The sequence below is a fragment of the Ambystoma mexicanum genome, chromosome 8 (genome assembly GCF_040938575.1).
Source record: "Ambystoma mexicanum isolate Mex_15411 chromosome 8, UKY_AmexF1_1, whole genome shotgun sequence".
Taxonomy (NCBI): domain Eukaryota; kingdom Metazoa; phylum Chordata; class Amphibia; order Caudata; family Ambystomatidae; genus Ambystoma; species Ambystoma mexicanum.
Genome location: NC_090929.1, coordinates 6,203,777 through 6,222,959, shown reverse-complemented (window position 1 = coordinate 6,222,959; position 19,183 = coordinate 6,203,777). Strand labels below are relative to the sequence as shown.

The following is a 19,183-nucleotide window of genomic DNA, read 5'->3' as shown; positions in this document are numbered from 1 at the left end:
GGCAAGTGGTAACCTTCACCTACTGGCTGATGAACCCATGAGAGTCTCAGCTAGTGTTTCTTTAGTGCCCCTGGGCTTGTGGGAACAACAGAATTTAGATGTATATAATTCCATCCCAGATAATATTAAATAAAGAGTATTATAAAGATAGGGTTCTTGTGAATGGTCAGGAAACCCCTGCCATCAGAGACACTGGAGCCAGCATAACTGTGGTGGATTAATCATTTTTCAAGGTGGAAGATTTTGCTAAGGCACCCAAACGCCTCACCAAGTTAGCTGGAGGGCCTGTGCAAATGCTTCCCCAGTTACCAGCTCTCATCCAGTGTAATGATATGACTGTCATAATACCTGTTAGTGTGCAGAGTGAAGTACCTGGGAGAGTCCTGTTGTCAGGAGTGGCACTCTATTAAGAGTGGCACAGGACACCCAGAAAGGGTTTGGGTGGTTGTGCCTAAATAAAGTGGACAGATAAGAACACACACAGCGGAAAGGAAAGAGAACGAAGAGTAAGCAAGAGTAGCAAGGAAAAAGATACAGAATGAATACCCTCTTGGGGTGTATGCAGATATAGGAAAAGAGTATTCCACGAACCTTGGAAATCCTCTAGCCTTCTGCACAGTTTGCTATAACAGAGGCCCACGCTGTTTGCTCATGACTTGGAACAGCAGCTCTGGGTGTCTGTAATGTAGAAACAGGACAAGGGAAGGGGCAGAGGTTGACTGATGGAAACCAACAGACAAGCTCTGTACAAAAGGGTCTACAAACAGTACAAGAGAAGATAGTACAGACAAATCCAGTAAAGGAGGTGATAGCAAACTAGCAGAAGGAAATGAAAGGAAAGTCGTGGAACAGGATAGGATAGCAGAGGACAGTAAGGAGCAAGGTTGAGAGCTCAGAGGAGCAGGAAAGCAATGAGTAAGCCCACAGGGGTAGGACTGTAAGGTAGAACGCCCAGAGGAAAAGGGCTTAGGGCAGCAGAGTAAAGCAGACTGCACGGCAAGGATCCCGTAAGGGCCGGGCAGTAAGGAGTGAACCCTGAGGGACAGGGCCGATGAACGTAGAAGGTAGCAGAGGACTGTAGAGAGCTGCTAGGCCGAGAACCCAGCGGAAAAGGTAGGTAGTAGGCAGCAAAGCGAGATAAGCTGCAAAGTAGGAAGGCCCAGAGGACCAGGGCTGTAGGTAGCCAGAGAGAGGTAGGCTACAGAGCAGGGAGCCCCAGAGGACAAGGGCTGAAGGCAGCCGGAGTGAGGCAGGCTGCAGGGCAGGGAGCCCAGAGGACAAGGGCTGAGGCTGGAAGGCAGCAGAGCGTGATCGGCTGCAAAGTGGAGAGCCCGGCAGGGCAAGGGCGGAGGCTGGAAGGCAGCAGAGCGTGATCGGCTGCAATGTGGAGAGCCCGGCAGGGTAAGGGCGAAGGCTGGAAGGCAGCAGAGCGTGATCCGCTGCAATGTGGAGAGCCTGGCAGGGCAAGGGCGAAGGCTGGAAGGCAGCAGAGCGTGATCCGCTGCAATGTGGAGAGCCCAGCAGGGAAAGGGCGGAGACTGGAAGGCAGCAGAGCGTGATTGGCTGCAATGTGGAGAGCCCAGCAGGGCAAGGGCGAAGGCTGGAAGGCAGCAGAGCGTGATCCGCTGCAATGTGGAGAGCCCGGCAGGGCAAGGGCGGAGACTGGAAGGCAGCAGAGCGTGATCCGCTGTAATGTGGAGAGCCCGGCAGGGCAAGGGCGGAGACTGGAAGGTAGCAGAGCGTGATCCGCTGCAATGTGGAGAGCCCGGCAGGGCAAGGGCGGAGACTGGAAGGCAGCAGAGTGTGATCAGCTGCAGTGTGGAGAGCCCAGAGGAGCAGGGCTGTGAGGCTGGGAGCCTGGCAGGCTATGGCTGGAGGCAGCAGGGTGGAGCAAGCAACAAGGCAGGGTCCAAGCAGGAGTGAAGGTAAGCAGCATACAAGATCCGTAGGAAGATGCAAAAGGTGGTGGAAGGACTCTCAGATGCAAGAGGCTGAGCCACTGCAGGCAGCAGCCTTTATACTGCCTAGCCCAGCTCAGGGGCAGGTTAATTGGTTGCACCTGGCAAAGCACACCTGCAGGCAATCGGCCACCTCCCTTTCTGTTCCTGGGCTGGTGGAAGCAGCGCAAGTCTCTAGGGCTTCTGGGGGGTGTAGTTCCTTTGATAACCAATAGGAACAGCCAGGAATCGATGCTTGTAGCCAGGTGCATTATGGTATGCGTAGTTTGTTGGAAATAATAATTAAGCAGCAAAGTCTCGCAAATGGGAAATAAAGTTCCCAAAGTAAATATAGATGGATCCAAGAGTCTGTTGTAAATAAATGATAAACATATAGTCCAAATTGAGCGTAAATGGATGCGCCCATGGCGCAGGCATGACACCTGTTGGGTAATGACCTGCAAACTCTTGGAGTTGTGTCAAGCACCCCCAGACCTCCCAGTAAGAGGAAACAGGAGCTCACTAGGTCTGTAAGGGAGAGAACCTTGCAAGGCTCTCCAGTGGAGTTGATCGAGGAAACTATCACTCCCACTCCACAGGAGTTGTTTGCTGCCATTTCTAAGAAAACAGAGGCAAAGGGGAAACCCAAGACCTTCAGGAAAAAGTCAGACAACACCCCTGTGCTACCAACAAGGACATCCCCAAGATTTTCCAAAGTCACACCTGTGATCCACACCTGCTGAGGCAGAGTGTGAGGTGCAACCTTGTGTGGTTGAGCCAGTATCTGAAGAATCAGATCTGGAAGAAGACACTGGGCCTCATTACGAGGGGGGCGGTAAGGGATTACCGTCACCGGTAAGGGCACCGGTAAGGGCACCGGTGCCGGTACTCCCTTACCGCCCTACTACGAGGTCCCTTTGCGGGTCTTCCCTTAACGCCTGGTTTTTCCAGGCGTTAAGGACGGGACCCGCAACAGGACTCTGGAGGTGATAACGGTAACGCAATTTGCGGTACCTTTATTAACGCCTTCTCCATTCACATTGAGCCCTTTGGGGGCTAAAATGGGAATGGGGAATGGGCCTGGTGAATGGGGAATTACCGGTCCCGCCAACCTTGGAATGGAGCAGTAATTGCTCCATTCACCAGGGCGGAGTCGGAACAAGTTTGGAGGCAGCCATGGCGCTAGTAGCGCCATGGCTACCTCCAACCTCGTAATGAGGCCCACTGTCTTAGTTGGAGATCTTGACCCTGTCGACCATTCTGAGCTGCAGTCTTTGCTGGCAGAAGGTGAACCCAGCAGGGCAGACTCCAGCAGAGGACAGAGAGGGTGTCCTACTCTTGAAGGTCTTCGACAACAGGCTGCTAACCAACTTGATGGGGAAAAAGTTGGGAAGCACAGGTTGAGCTGGTAAAATGGCCTCTTCTACAGGGAACCAATTGAGTCTATCCCTCGGGACTGCAAAAGAATTGTAGTGTCCCTTGTAAACAGACTCCAGTTCTTACAGTTAGCCCATGAGATACCTTTGGCTGGTCACTTGAGTTTCAATAAGACCAAGGGAAGGCTCTCTCTCTACTTCTACTGGCCTAAGATGGGTTCAGAAGTTGACAAATTATGTAGGAGCTGTCACACTTGCCAAACCTCTGGCAAGAGTGGAGCCAAGAATGTGGCACCCTTGGTGCCTCTCTCAGTGGTGGGAGTTCCTTTTGAGAGGGTGGGCATTGACATTGTCGCTCCCCTTGACCCTCCCACATCTTCAGGCAACAGGCTTATCCTGGTTTTAGTAGACCATACTACAAGGTACCCTGAAGCCATACCCATGAGAACTGTTACGGCTCAGGCTGTGGATAAGGCTCTATTTGGTATTTTTACCAGAGTAGGACTTCCTAAGGAAGTGATATATGACAGGGGATCCAATTTTATGTCCCACTACATGCAAACCATGTGGAAAAATTGTGGTGTCACTTACAAGTTCTCTACAGCCTACCATCCACAGACAAATGGACTGGTAGAGAGGTTTAATTGTACTATGAAGAGCATGATAGGTGTTTTAGAAGAACCCCTTGAGAAAAAGTGGGACCTTCTACTGCCATGCCTTCTCTTTGCATATAGAGAAGTCCCTCAGGAGGGAGTGGGTTACAGTCCCTTTGAACTTCTCTATGTCCATCCAGTCAGAGGTCCATTGGCCCTGATCAAGGAGGGGTTGGAGAGTGCTTCTTTCCCCAAGCCAGTCAGAGTGACTGACTATGTGATAGGTCTCCGGAGGAGAATGTCACACATGATGGCAGAAGCAAGTGATAACTTAAAAGCAGGTCAGGCTCTGGTGAAACATTGGCATGACCAGAAGGCCAGCATGGTTGAGTTTACTCAAGACCAGCTTGCATTAGTTCTGGTGCCAACAAGGCAGAGGGCCTTGCCCGACAAATGGATAGGACCCTGCAAGTTTGTGGGCAAACTTGGAGAGGTGAATTATTTGTTGGACTTAGGCAGATCTAAGGAGGCTCCCAGAGTCTTTCACACCAACCATTTGAAGGCATATGTCTTGAGACCAGAAGTAGGAGCTTTGCTTCTAGCTTCAGCCCAAGAGGAAGAGGAAAGTGAACCTCTACCTGACCTCCTCAGAGACCAACCGTTAGATGAACAAATAGAATGAGTTAATCTCTCTTCTCAGCTGACTTCTGAACAACAGGAGGAGTGCAAAGTTCTGTTGAATCAGTTTGCCTCCCTGTTTTCACTATCACCAGGCTTGACCCCTTGAGGCCAGCATGATATTCTCACTGGTGACTGTTTACCTGTGAAAAGCAGAGGTTACAGAATTTCAGAACATGTGAGATCCCATATCAAAGTAGAGGTCAACAAGATGCTTGATCTCGGGGTTATAGAGCCATCTACAAGTCCATGGTCTAGTCTAGTTGTTCTAATACCAAAGGCAGGATCCAAGCAGTTGAGATTCTATGTGGACTATAGAGCTCTAAATGCAGTCACTAAGACTGATGCCCATCCTTTGCCAAGGACAGATCAACTGGTGGATAGACCTGGTTCAGCCAAGTACCTCAGTACATTTGATCTAACCTCAGGCTATTGGCAAATAGCACTGACAGACCATGCCAAGGAGAAAACTGCATTTTACACCCCACCAGGCCTATACCAATCTAAGGTTATACCTTTTGGACTAAGGAATGCTTCTGCTACATTTCAAAGGATGGTTAATCAAGTTCTAAATGGGATGGAAGACTTCTGCATGGCATACTTGGATGACATTGCAGTGTTCAGCCCTACATTGAAAGAACATATTGATCACCTGGGATATGTTTTGCAGGCTCTTGAGCAGGCCCATCTGACCATAAAGGCAAGCAAATGTCAAATTGGTCAGAGCAAAGTGGTCTACCTTGGTCATGAGGTAGGAGGAGGTAAAATAAGGCCATTGCCCAGCAAAGTACACGCTGTGCAAAACTGGGCCATCCCTACTACTCAAACCCAAGTGAGAGCTTTCCTATGTCTCACTGGGTACTACAGGAATTTCATTGAGAACTACAGGTCCATAGCGTCTCCCTTGAATGTGATCTCCTCTCCAAAATTCCCTAAAAGGGTTAGATGGAATGAGGAGTGCACTCAAGCCTTTGAAAACATGAAGAAAGCCCTTTGTCAAGCTCCAGTACTAAGAGCTTCTGATTATCACCAGCCCTTCATTGTGCAGACAGAGGCCTCCAATATAGGTATAGGTGCAGTCCTTAGTCAACTGGATGAGAAAGGGAGGGAGCACCCCATTCGCTTCATCAGTAGTAAACTGAAGGAACCTGAGACAAGGTGGGCAATTATTGAGAGAGAATGTTTTGCCATTGTGTGTTCTCTGAAGAAGTTTAGGCCATACGTGTATGGTTCTACTTTTGTCATTCAGACTGACCACAAACCCTTGAGATGGTTGATACAAATGAAAGGGGAGAACCCAAAACTTCTAAGATGGTCAATCTGCCTCCAAGGGTTTGATTTCACCATTGAGCACAGGTCAGAATGTCACCACCAAAATGCTGATGGTCTCTCCAGGATGTTTTTAACCGACTAGAGGTAGAGATTAATCTAGGAGTGGATTAAATCCTCCTTTCCCTTAGTATGGGGGGGGGGAGTGTTAGGGAGAATTCTCATAAATGTCTGATTTCCCTTACCTAATGAGTCCCTCGGCAGCTTTGCTGGATTTCTAGGGTTTATTCTTTCATCTGGTAAGAGTGTGAGCCTTTTTTCCACTCTTACATGTGTTTTGCTGTGTGTGTTTTCACTTTGTGTGTGATCTTGGGCACTGGAGTCTCACCTACTCCATGGCCTCATATTTTCTATGTGTGTTACACAGCACCTTCAGTGCAGTGATACAGGGTTGTCTTTTAGACTTCCCACTGACTCCATTTTTCTGGGGCCGACTACTGTCCCCCAGAAAATGTAAAGTTGCCATTAACTTTACTTTAGTCACTTTAAACTACAGACCCAGTACACCCCCATCTTACATGGAGTACTGGAAAGGGTTAATTCTTATTCCTTTTTGTCTATGTCTCCTAGAGCCTTGTTTCACTCCCTTTACATCAAGACTTGGCTGGTGGCAGTGGTAACTACCCAAACCTTTCTACCGTGGTTATCTTATATAACCATGGTAGTGTTTTAGGCTATTATATTAGCCTCACACGTAAACCCGCTTGACCAAATACATTTTATTTTTGCTGTGGCTGGGTTTATTCGCCATTTCTTTTTGTTAAAGACTTTCTCGTGTTCTTCTCTGCGCGCCAAACCGGGGATGACTCCTTTGTTCGCTGTCCTCTCGCGGGCTTCTGCACAGACCCCCTCCTAAGGCGCCTGAAAGTCTAGGTAGGCAGGATGTGAGGGAGGGGTCTTCGGATCTCTGCCATGGGTTCCCTTGGTAACCCAAGTCGCACTCCTGTTTGATTGGCTAAGGGGACTGGCCTTGCCAGGCCAGCCACCCTGCTGTGTGATTGACAACCAGGCTGTATGAATGGGGGGAAACTGCATAAAAAGCAGGTCTCTGGGACTGGAAAGGCAGAGTCGCCACTGGAACGAAAGAACCAACGAGGAGCTGACAGAAGAGGACCCCTACAACAACTGAACTGCCCGGTGAAGCCCTGCTGCAGGTCCGAATCTTCAGAATCCGACGACAGAGAGGATCCTCCAGGAAACTTCTTCCCTTGAGCTGGTGGGACCAACCAGTTCACCCAAACTGCAAGCCAGGACCCCTCCTCTGGTCGAATTCGCTGTACAGAGCTACAGTGGGCAGATAGCCAGGAAGGTCAGACCCTGCTTGGGTTTTAAGGAGTGCACCTTTTATTCGTTGCTTTGCTCTGCTGCTGGTTTCTTCCCTGGGTAGTGCAGGACCCTCAAGTCTTCCTACTTCGTGTCAGTCTGACAGTCGCTTCAGGAACCGTGAGCCTGCAGGAGCTACCATGAACGTCCACCTCCGCTACAGCTTCCTCTCCGTTTTAAGGTACTGTGCAAATCCGGTTTTTCGTTTAGTTCAGCCGCAGTGAAAGTGCTTGAAATCTTTTTCCAATCCGAGGGCTGGTCCTTCTCTTCTCTTTGAACGAGCTTTTCTGTCAACCAACCTCGTCCGGAATCTGTGATATGCACTTTACCGCGAACTACCCTGAACTGTGTGATCTTGAGCAAAAGATTTTTGACCCATTGACTTTTTGCCCTAAGCCTTTTCTACCTGATTCTATCACTGTAGTTCCTCTTGTTCAATTGCCCTGAGTACTTACCTGTTGGTGTGATTTAATTTCTATTAACTTTGCTTTTCCCTCCCTTTTAAATTGCTCGAGTGCAATTTTGCTCCCACTTCATTTTTGTGAGCTTAACTTGTCTGGAATTTAAAGGAAGTGGTCTGGTGTATTAAGAGTGTGATTTTTAAACTGCTTATAATAGTGTAATGTTATACAACTGAAGAGTGAAATAAATGTATATTCTTTTACTTGAAAACCTTGAGTCAGTGTTTGCCTGAATCATAGTAATTGCTGTCCTTTGTGTAACTATTTGATACTGCTCACTTACTCTTGAGATAAGTCTGGCTGCTCAGCCATCGCTGCCACTTTACTGTGTAGTACAGGCTTGGACCAAAGGTGAATTTGTACTGTCACTTGTAGTCTTAATTGTGTGTGGTGTTCCCAAAGGGTACTGCATATAATTCTGCCTAACAAGTGGCAAGGGTCCAGACAGGGAAGGGAGAGGGGGTAAGAGAGCGGCAAGGATCCAGACAGGGAGGAGAGAGGGGGTAAGAGAGCGGCAAGGGTCCAGACAGGGAGGGGAGAGGTGGCAAGAGAGCGGCAAGGGTCCAGGCAGGGAGGAGAGAGGGGGTAAGAGAGTGGCAAGGGTCCAGACAGGTAGGGCAGAGGGGGTAAGAGAGCGGCAAGGGTCCAGACAGGTAGGGCAGAGGGGGTAAGAGAGCGGCAAGGGTCCAGACAGGGAGGAGAAAGGGGGTAAGAGAGCAGCAAGGGTCCAGACCAGAGGCGTTGCTAGGGGGGGGTAAGGGAGCTATAGCCCCTGGTTTTTTGGTTGTAGCCCCGTATAGAATCTCAGGAGCTACAGTCAAAAGGCTAGCTAGCCCCCGGTCCCAAGAGTTCTGACATCAGCAACACCCCTGGTCCAGACAGGGAGGAGAGAGGGGGTAAGAGAGCGGCAAGGGTCCAGACAGGGAGCGGAGATGGGGGTAAGACAGCGGCAAAGGACCCACACAGGGTGGGGAGATGGGGGTTAGAGAGTGGCAAGGGTCCAGACAGGGAGGAGAGAGGGGGTAAGGGAGCGCCAAGGGTCCAGACAGGGAGGAGAGAGGGGGTAAGGGAGCGCCAAGGGTCCAGACAGGGAGGAGAGAGGGGGTAAGAGAGCGGCAAGGGTCCAGACAGGGAAGGGAGATGGGGGTAAGAGAGCGGCAAAGGGTCCACACAGGGTGGGGAGATGGGGGTAAGAGAGCAGCAAGGGTCCAGACAGGGAGGAGAGAGGGGGTAAGAGAGCGGCAAGGGCCCAGGCAGGGAGGAGAGATGGTGTAAGAGAGCAGCAAGTGTCCAGACAGGGAGGAGAGAGGGGGTAAAGGAGTGGCAAGGGTCCAGACAGGGAGGGGAGAGGTGGCAAGAGAGCGGCAAGGGCCCAGGCAGGGAGGAGAGATGGTGTAAGAGAGCAGCAAGTGTCCAGACAGGGAGGAGAGAGGGGGTAAGGGAGTGGCAAGGGTCCAGACAGGGAGGGGAGAGGTGGCAAGAGAGCGGCAAGGGCCCAGGCAGGGAGGAGAGATGGTGTAAGAGACCAGCAAGTGTCCAGACAGGGAGGAGAGAGGGGGTAAGGGAGCGGCAAGGGTCCAGACAGGGAGGGGAGAGGTGGCAAGAGAGCGGCAAGGGCCCAGGCAGGGAGGAGAGATGGTGTAAGAGAGCAGCAAGTGTCCAGACAGGGAGGAGAGAGGGGGTAAGGGAGCGGCAAGGGTCCAGACAGGGAGGGGAGAGGGGGTAAGGGAGCACCAAGTGTCCAGACAGGGAGGAGAGAGGGGGTATGAGAGCGGAAAGGGTCCAGACAGGGAAGGGAGATGGGGGTAAGAGAGCGGCAAAGGGTCCACACAGGGTGGGGAGATGGGGGTAAGAGAGCAGCAAGGGTCCAGACAGGGAGGAGAGAGGGGGTAAGGGAGCGGCAAGGGTCCAGACAGGGAGGGGAGAGGTGGCAAGAGAGCGGCAAGGGCCCAGGCAGGGAGGAGAGATGGTGTAAGAGAGCAGCAAGTGTCCAGACAGGGAGGAGAGAGGGGGTAAGGGAGCGGCAAGGGTCCAGACAGGGAGGGGAGAGGGGCTAAGAGAGTGGCAAGGGTCCAGACAGGGAGGGGAGAGGGGGTAAGGGAGCGGCCAGGGTCCAGGCAGGGAGGGGAGAGGGGGTAAGGGAGCGGCCAGGGTCCAGGCAGGGAGGGGAGAGGGGCTAAGAGAGTGGCAAGGGTCCAGACAGGGAGGGGAGAGGGGGTAAGGGAGCGGCCAGGGTCCAGGCAGGGAGGGGAGAGGGGGCTGCTTATCCTCTCCTCACCTGTCATTACTGCCATGCATCAATACCCAACTAACACGTAATGACTCCCACAGCAGCATCTCACTCCGTCCAGCATGCACACCCACACTCGCATGGACTCCTCTCCATGAGCATCAGTTCCTCTCCAATCCCCCATCAGCACTGAGCTCCCCCCTGGTTACTGCAGTGGCCCCTCATTCTAGCCCCCCTTTAGTAACGCGCATGACCCCAGGTCCTCTGTGTGAAGTGGTGCCTTGAAATGGCTTCCCACTCACATTGGGAAATGACACATGTGTGCCCTAATAACCCCCCCCCCGCCATCTGCTGCAGAAAGGACCCCTCATTGAACTCAGCCAATGAAGCTGATGTTTTGCTAGGAAGCAGCCCCCCATGCCCTAGCATGAACCCCCATACCATAATTCCCTCCAGTACCGCCCCCACACTGCAGGGCTGTGGCAGTGCCCAGTGGCAGGGGCCTGCAGTGGCACCTTGTAGTCACTCATGCAACCCCCACCCTCCAGTATCGCCCCCACACTGCAGGGCTGGGGCAGTGGCACCTTGTAGTCACTCATGCAACCCCCACCCTCCAGTACCGCCCCCACACTGCAGGGCTGTGGCAGTGCCCAGTGGCAGGAATCTGCAGGGCCGCCTTGTAGTCACTCATGCAACCCCCACCCTCCAGTACCGCCCCCACATTGCAGGGCTGTGGCAGTGCCCAGTGGCAGGGGCCTGCAGTGGCACCTTGTAGTCACTCATGCAACCCCCACCCTCCAGTATCGCCCCCACACTGCAGGGCTGGGGCAGTGGCACCTTGTAGTCACTCATGCAACCCCCACCCTCCAGTACCGCCCCCACACTGCAGGGCTGTGGCAGTGCCCAGTGGCAGGGGCCTGCAGTGCCGCCTTGTAGTCACTCATGCAACCCCCACCCTCCAGTATCGCCCCCACACTGCAGGGCTGTGGCAGTGCCCAGTGGCAGTGCCCAGTGCCACCTTGTAGTCACTCATGCAACCCCCACCCTCCAGTATCGCCCCCACATTGCAGGCCTGTGGCAGTGCCCAGTGGCAGGGGCCTGCAGTGGCACCTTGTAGTCACTCATGCAACCCCCACCCTCCAGTATCGCCCCCACACTGCAGGGCTGTGGCAGTGCCCAGTGGCAGTGCCCAGTGCCACCTTGTAGTCACTCCTCACCTGTCTTTGCCGGTCTCATTTTTGAAAATCAAGTCACAGTGGGCCATCATGGCTTCTGTCAGGGTGTACACCTGGGTTTTGGGGTACATCTCCTGCACTTTCAAGAGTGTCCTGTAAACGACCCCCTTTTCAGGGTTCAGGACTTTCTGTGGTCCCCAAATGATGTACATAGTGTCTGAAGACTGTTGGAAGAAGTAGCTGCTGTTCCGGACGAGTAGCGGCACGCTGGTGTGGGACACCACCCGCACAGTGCTCCTGCTGCCCACATCCTCCTCGAAGCCCTGGGTGGGCGCTTGGTTCATGCGCAGCACGCATTCCGCCGAGTCGATCTCCTGCCCCTTGCGGGACCCCAGCATCTGGCCCGAGCTGGAGACCACCGAGCACCGCTGGCAGCGTGGCCGGGAGAGCACCTGGGCATGGGGGGAAAGAAAGGTGGGGGTTACATCCGGAAGCTGAGGCGCCGCGATATCCTCAGGAACTACGCCCACTAGCGGAGCACCGCACAATTCCCCTCTCATCACAACATCCATGCACTAACGTGAGCAGCAAAGGTGCACAAACAGAAGAGCGGCGCCTGCTGTGTGAGTACTGAGGAGGCGCACCCCTGGGAGTACGTTGTGAAGGTGTGCTGCTCCCCAAGTGTGCACAGAAGGAAAAGGAGTGCTAATCCTAAAACCCAGGGAGAGTACTGGACCCTAGGTACTGGCGCAATGTCATCTGTGAGAGGCCGGGGGCCAAAGGGGGGTCTGTGTTAGGCAAAATCCTGTGCAGTACCCCTTGGGAACACCACACACAATTAAGACTACAAGTGACAGTACAAATTCACCTTTGGTACAAGCCTGTACTACACAGTAAAGTGGTAGCGATGGCTGAGCAGCCAGACTTATCTCAAGAGCAATTGAGCAGTATCAAATAGTTACACAAAGGACAGCACTTACTATGATTCCAACAAACACTGACTCAATGTTTCTGAGTAAAAGAATATATATTTATTTATACATCATTCATAAAACAATTCACTAATTAAAAGCATCAGAAAAATCACACTCTTAATACACTACACACCACCCAATACATTCTGGACCAGTTAAACTCAAAATGATGTGTGAGCAAAATGGCACTCCAGCAATTTAAAAGGGAGGGAAAGACAAAGTTAGACAGGAATTAAGCAGCACCAACAAGTGAGTAAGCAGGGCAATCTAGAAAAGGCAACTATGGTGAGGAAATCAAATCAAGGGGCTTGAGCCAAAGTCAATAGACCAGAGTCTTTGCATAGGATCACACAGTTCACAGTAGTTTGCAGTTAAGTCTTTGCCAAGAGTTCGAAACGAAGTTGGTCGGAAGAAAAGTTACTTTAAAGAGTAGAGAAGGACAAGCCCTCGGTTTGGCGAAAGATTTCAAACACTTTCACTGCGGTCAGACGGAACGAACAACCGGGTTAGCACAGTACCGTTAGAGCAGAAGAATGCTGTAGCTGCGGCAGACGTTCCTGGCAGGTCCTGCAGGCTCACGATTCCTGAAGCGACTGTCGGACTGACACGAAGTAAGAAGATTGGAGGGTCCTGCACTGCCCAGGGAAGAAACCAGCAGCAGAGAAAAGCGACAAATAAAAGGTGCGCTCCTTAAAACCCAAGCAGGGTTCCGACCCTTCTGGCTATCCGTTTCACTGTAGCTGTGTACAGCCAATTCAACCAGAGGAGGGAGGCCTGTCTTGCAGTTTGGTGAACTGGTTGGTCCCACCAGCTCAAGGCGAGAAGATTCCTTGGAGATCTTCCCTGTCGCTGAAGTTTGGAGATTCATAACCGCAGCAGGGCTTCACCGGCAGGTTCAGTCATGGTAGAGGTCCTCTTCTGTCAGCTTCTATTCAGTTCTCTCGATCCAGTGGCGACTCTGCCTTCTCAGTCCCAGAGACCTGCTTTTTATGCAGTTTTCCCCCATTCACACAGCCTGGCTGCCAATCATACAGAGTGTGACATGGATCTCCAAGGAGACCCTGTGCAGGGAGTCTCAAACCCCTCCCTCACATCCTGTCCCCCACACACATTCAGGCGCCTAAGGAGGGATTCTGAGCAGAAGCCTGCCAAAGGCCGGCGAACAAAAGGAACCAAACCTGGTTTGGCACGCAGAGTAAAACACGAGAAAGACCCTTACAAAAAGAAATGGCAAATAAACCCAGCCGGAACCAAATAAAAGTAAATGGGGTCCAGCGGATTTAAGTTTGAGGCTACTAACTTACCCTAAAACAGTACCAAAGCTATTTAAATAGACCGTGGTAGGGAAAAAAAGGGTAGATACCACTGCCACCAGCCAAATCTTAAAGAAAGGGGAACAAAATAGTGTTCCATGAGAGACAGACCAAAAGGGACAACTATTACCCCCTTTGCGGTACTCTATGTAAGATAGTTAGTACTGGGTCTGTGAGTTTAAAAAGACTAATAAAGTCAATGGCAACTTTACATGTTCTGGTAATCTGTAGTCAGCCCCAGAAAATGGAGTCGGAGTTGGGAAGTCTGAGAAAGACAAGCCTGTGTAACACACGGTAAAAAGATGATGCCCGTGGGGTAGGCGAGGTTCCAAAGTCTATGAACACAAAAATGTAAAACACACACAGCAAAACACATGTAAGAGTGGGAAAAAAGGCCCACACACTTACCAGGTGAAAAAAAAATCCTAGAAATCCAGCAAAGCTGCTGAGGGACTCAGTAGGTAAGGAAATTAGCCATTCTGGAGCATTCTCCCTAACAGTCCGCTATTCGCTCCACGAGGCAGGAACTGTAGGCAGTATGTGTGGTATCCCTCGGATACCCCATCCCAGGGCCAGCATGGCCTGCATGTTTTGAACAGTAGGCTGTGAACACAGGAAGTGATCGTAGGTGGATTGCCAATCTGTTTGCAGTGCCATCTGACTGTGTGTGGTCTACTGGGTTTGCTCTGGTTACACTGTGTACACAAGGTGCAGTCCCTTATTCTGATTCTGTTCTAGGGTCTCCACACCTGTGCTGAAGGTGGATCTGGAATTCAGGTTATTGATGAATAATTGGTTTGATAAGTATTAGTGGATATGTAAACTGGATCTTAGTTTGTCTGTTCTGTCTACATCTGCAGAAGTCCACTCCTGTAGATGGGGTTAATGACCCCGAAACACGTTGAGTTGAAAGGACTGCATCTGAAAGCATTGCATCTCTACAAAAGGAGTCTATGACATCACTGTATAGGCGTATTATATGATGGTGAACTAATGTAATTTTCCTTTTTATGTGCAAATAATTTGTTGGACTGTATTTCAGTATTTGTGTGGTGCAGGGGACGGGAGTGTCTAAAGCTATGGACACTACTTTGCTGTATGTTTTAGAGGTAGGCATATCTTGCCCACCTGACAGTGGGCAGCCAATCACAATCCTAGTTCCTATAGATAATATACTATGTTCCCCTTAAGCCAATCCTGACCCTTAGTAGGTTTTTCATTATTTGCCATGTAGTATGATGAGAGAACCTGAGCGTCCGTCCGTTGACGTTCATAGTAAACTCCATATTTTAGATAATTGTTAATAAAACAGTACTTTGCCATCTTCCTGAGTTGGTTCGGTTATTTGGACTCAGAGTTATTCTGTGTGATCCCATCCATTCCATATGCACGTTCCTAAAGGGCCCTGAGCTCAGACGTCACCCTTGCAATCTCTACCATCTCCCCGGTAACATGATCTGACCACTTCTCACGTTCCATCCCTCCGGCTACTACTGCTCCTGCACGCAGTATGATTTTGCTCCACAATCCCACCCTAGCCTCCCTTCTCACATCAACTCTACGATCTATCAACTTCCCAGATGCTTTAGCCAACCTCTATCATCAGAGCCCCCAATTCACGATTGTTCAATATTCTCCGCTCAAACCCAAAACTACCAAACCACACAAACTCACCAACTTCTGGTTCTCTGATGAACTTATTTTGCATTGTAGAAACAAGAGAACCCCTAAGCCCCTTCACCAAAAACACAACCTCCCAAGGTAATCGTTCTAACTTTGCCAAAGCCACTAATGTTTACAAGAACGCTGTCTTCTCCCGCAAGGCTAATTTGTACACCAGAATTTCTAATGCCAGCTCTAACTCCAAAGAATTGTTCTCCTTCTTGCGAGAGTTGGAAAACCCTGTCAGGCCCAACACTCACACTAGGACCGACAAAGATTGGGGTACCACCATTCAGGATGCCCTCACCAACAAAATCGACTTACTTCGAAACAGAATTACTGCCAAATAAATCCTACTAGCCTCCAAAGCTTCCACTCCTGCCACGTACCATCACTAAATTACCTCTACCTCACAGATACAACCCCTTTCTCATTCTCTCAAGTCTCTGAAGTCTATGTCCTGGAGACCATCCTGGCCCTTAAACCTTCAAACCGCAAGGGTGACTCCTGTCCACCTCTTATTGTCAAGCTGTGTACGCCTACTTTGTCACCAATTACTGCAGATGAACAGGCAGATGGAGAGCAGGTGCAAGTGGATCTAGGTCACCTGGCCTAAGCCCCGCCTACCTGGTGCCTTCCAGGTTGCTGCTCTTTTTCCCCACTTAGCAAGCCCCGCCCACCTGGTGCCTTCCTGCTTGCCGCTCTTTTTCCCCACTTAGCAAGCCCCACCCACCTGGCGCCTTCCTGGTTGCTGCTCTTTTTCCCCTACTTAAGGAGCTCTCCAGCCTCTTTTCCTTTGCAGGTGGGGAGCAGGTGCAAGTGGATCTATGTCACCTGGCCTAAGCCCTGCCTACCTGGTGCCTTCCAGGTTGCTGCTCTTTTTCCCCACTTAGCAAGCCCCGCCTACCTGGTGCCTACCTGGTTACCGCTCTTTTTCCCCACTTAGCAAGCCCCACCCAGCTGTTGCCTTCCTGGTTGCTGCTCTTTTTCCCCTACTTAAGGAGCCCTCCAGCCTCTTTTCCTTTGCAGCTGGGGAGCAGGTGCAAGTGGATCTAGGTCACCTGGCCTAAGCCCAGCCCACCTGGTGCTTTCCAGGTTGCTGCTCTTTTGCCCACTTAGCAAGCCACGGCCACTTGGTGCCTACCTGGTTGTCGCTATTTTTCCCTACCTAAGGCGCTCTCCAGCCTCTTTTCCTTTGCTGATGAGGAGCAGGTGCAAGTGGATCTATGTCACCTGGCCTAAGCCCCGCCCACCTGGTGCCTTCCTGGTTGCCACTCTTTTTCCCTAATTAAAGAGCCCTCCAGACTCTTTTCCTTTACTGATGGGGAGCAGGTGCAAGTGGATCTAGGTCACCTGGCCTAAGCCCGGCCCACCTGGTGCTTTCCAGGTTGCTGCTCTGTTGCCCACTTAGCAAGCCACGGCCACTTGGTGCCTACCTGGTTGTCACTATTTTTCCCTACCTAAGGCGCTCTCCAGCCTCTTTTCCTTTGCTGATGAGGAGCAGGTGCAAGTGGATCTATGTCACCTGGCCTAAGCCCCGCCCACCTGGTGCCTTCCTGGTTGCCACTCTTTTTCCCTAATTAAAGAGCCCTCCAGACTCTTTTCCTTTACTGATGGGGAGCAGGTGCAAGTGGATCTATGTCACCTGGCCTAAGCCCCGCCCACCTGGTGCCTTCCTGGTTGCCACTCTTTTTCCCTAATTAAAGAGCCCTCCAGACTCTTTTCCTTTACTGATGGAGAGCAGGTGCAAGTGGATCTAGGTCACCTGGCCTAAGCACCACCCACCTTCTTATCCCTGCCTTTTCCTTTCTTCTCTTAACTCTTAGATCAAGGGCGTCTCTCGTCTGGATGTCTGGAGTGAAGGGACGACGTGGAAAAAGGCAATTCCTGTTTGGACCTGTTCTACCAGGAGGACCCAGGGGCCGACCCCCTGCTCATACAGCAGGTAAGCATGCACCAACATGTGTTTACTCCCTCTGTCCCCCACAGGCCATCCCCACCATCAGGCAACGCCAACGTCTCTGGTGCTGGGGTGAGGACAGGTGCTCCATGGCACAGTAAGTTGTGCATTTGTAAAGATGTTATTCTCGGGCCACAGCGTGTGTTTGCCTGCTCCACTCTCCCTTTGTCCTAGTTTCGTCCTTGTTTGTTGCCCCCCCTCCCTCCATCCCACTGCCTCTCATTGGTTGGTAGGCCCTTTAAAATGGCCAACCAAGTCACCCCTGCAGTGGCAGCCCCCTCGGCCAAAGACCAGAGTCTAAAGAAAGCTCCAGTAGTGTCCGCTGTGGTGCTGCTGTTGACCTGTTGCGACTGATCAGGTAAGTGGAATCTGGGTGTGTTGTATTGTGTTGTGCTCAAATACTTAGCCAACCCTTGCATCGTAGGTCCATGCATCCTGTTCCATTCCCCCCTCCTGCGTTTCTCTTCCTCTCACATCTCAGCCCTTCCCTCTTCAATCTATTGTGTACTCTTCTGACACTGCCTCGTGCTCCTCTGTTTTTCGGCCATTACTTTGCGTTGCTGCATTCTTCTTCTAGGTTCCTGTCGTGTTCTGTGCCTTGTTGACTGTATTGACTTGGTGTTTGCTCTCTTCGGTTCTGGATATTGTGTTTCTATCCACGGTTTGTGGCATCACATTGCAATTGCCTGCATTCTTTACTTCCAGGTTCCATGTTAATGCTTTGTGCTTTGCCTGGTTCTGTACTACACCTGCATTCTCTACTTCTAGGCTCCCTGCTGACCTCTGTGTTTTGCTTTTGGTCTTGTGTTGCATCTGCGTTCTCTACTTCCAGGTTCCCTGTTATGCTTTGTGCTTTGCCTGGTTCTGTACTACACCTGCATTCTCTACTTCTAGGCTCCCTGCTGACCTCTGTGTTTTGCTTTTGGTCTTGTGTTGCATCTGCGTTCTCTACTTCCAGGTTCCCTGTTATGCTTTGTGCTTTGCCTGGTTCTGTACTACACCTGCATTCTCTACTTCTAGGCTCCCTGCTGACCTCTGGGTTTTGCTTCTGGTCTTGTATTGCATCTGTTTTCTTTACTTCCAGGTTCCCTGTTATGCTTTGTGCTTTGCCTGGTTCTGTACTACACCTGCATTCTTCACTTCTAGGCTCCCTGCTGACCTCAGTGTTTTGCTTTTGGTCTTGTATTGCATCTGTTTTCTTTACTTCCAGGTTCCCTGTTATGCTTTGTGCTTTGCCTGGTTCTGTACTACACCTGCATTCTCTACTTCTAGGCTCCCTGCTGACCTCTGGGTTTTGCTTTTGGTCTTGTATTGCATCTGTTTTCTTTACTTCCAGGTTCCCTGTTATGCTTTGTGCTTTGCCTGGTTCTGTACTACACCTGCATTCTTCACTTCTAGGCTCCCTGCTGACCTCAGTGTTTTGCTTTTGGTCTTGTATTGCATCTGTTTTCTTTACTTCCAGGTTCCCTGTTATGCTTTGTGCTTTGCCTGGTTCTGTACTACACCTGCATTCTCTACTTCTAGGCTCCCTGCTGACCTCAGTGTTTTGCTTCTGGTCTTGTATTGCATCTGTTTTCTTTACTTCCAGGTTCCCTGTTGTGCTTTGTGCTTTGCCTGGTTCTGTACTACACCTGCATTCTCTACTTCTAGGCTCCCTGCTGACCTCTGGGTTTTGCTTTTGGTCTTGTATTGCATCTGTTTTCTTTACTTCCAGGTTCCCTGTTGTGCTTTGTGCTTTGCCTGGTTCTGTACTACACCTGCATTCTCTACTTCTAGGCTCCCTGCTGACCTCTGGGTTTTGCTTTTGGTCTTGTATTGCATCTGCTTTCTTTACTTCCAGGTTCCCTGTTGTGCATTGTGCTTTGCCTGGTTCTGTACTACACCTGCATTCTCTACTTCTAGGCTCCCTGCTGACCTCTGTGTTTTGCTTTTGGTCTTGTATTGCATCTGTTTTCTTTACTTCCAGGTTCCCTGTTGTGCTTTGTGCTTTGCCCTGGTTCTGTACTACACCTGCATTCTCTACTTCTAGGCTCCCTGCTGACCTCTGGGTTTTGCTTTTGGTCTTGTATTGCATCTGCTTTCTTTACTTCCAGGTTCCCTGTTGTGCTTTGTGCTTTGCCTGGTTCTGTACTACACCTGCATTCTCTACTTCTAGGCTCCCTGCTGACCTCT

The 19,183-nt window shown here is 50.9% G+C and overlaps 1 protein-coding gene across 2 annotated transcripts in view; it reads right to left on the bottom strand.

Moving 5' to 3' along the window:
• ST6GALNAC4 (ST6 N-acetylgalactosaminide alpha-2,6-sialyltransferase 4) overlaps window positions 1–19,183 on the bottom strand; it is a 266,878-nt gene that overhangs the window by 58,421 nt on the left and 189,274 nt on the right. For both annotated transcript variants that reach the window (XM_069609108.1, XM_069609109.1), the window contains exon 4: window positions 11,145–11,554. In XM_069609108.1, the coding sequence (XP_069465209.1) occupies window positions 11,145–11,554 (410 nt within the window). The remainder of the gene's footprint in view (window positions 1–11,144; window positions 11,555–19,183) is intronic.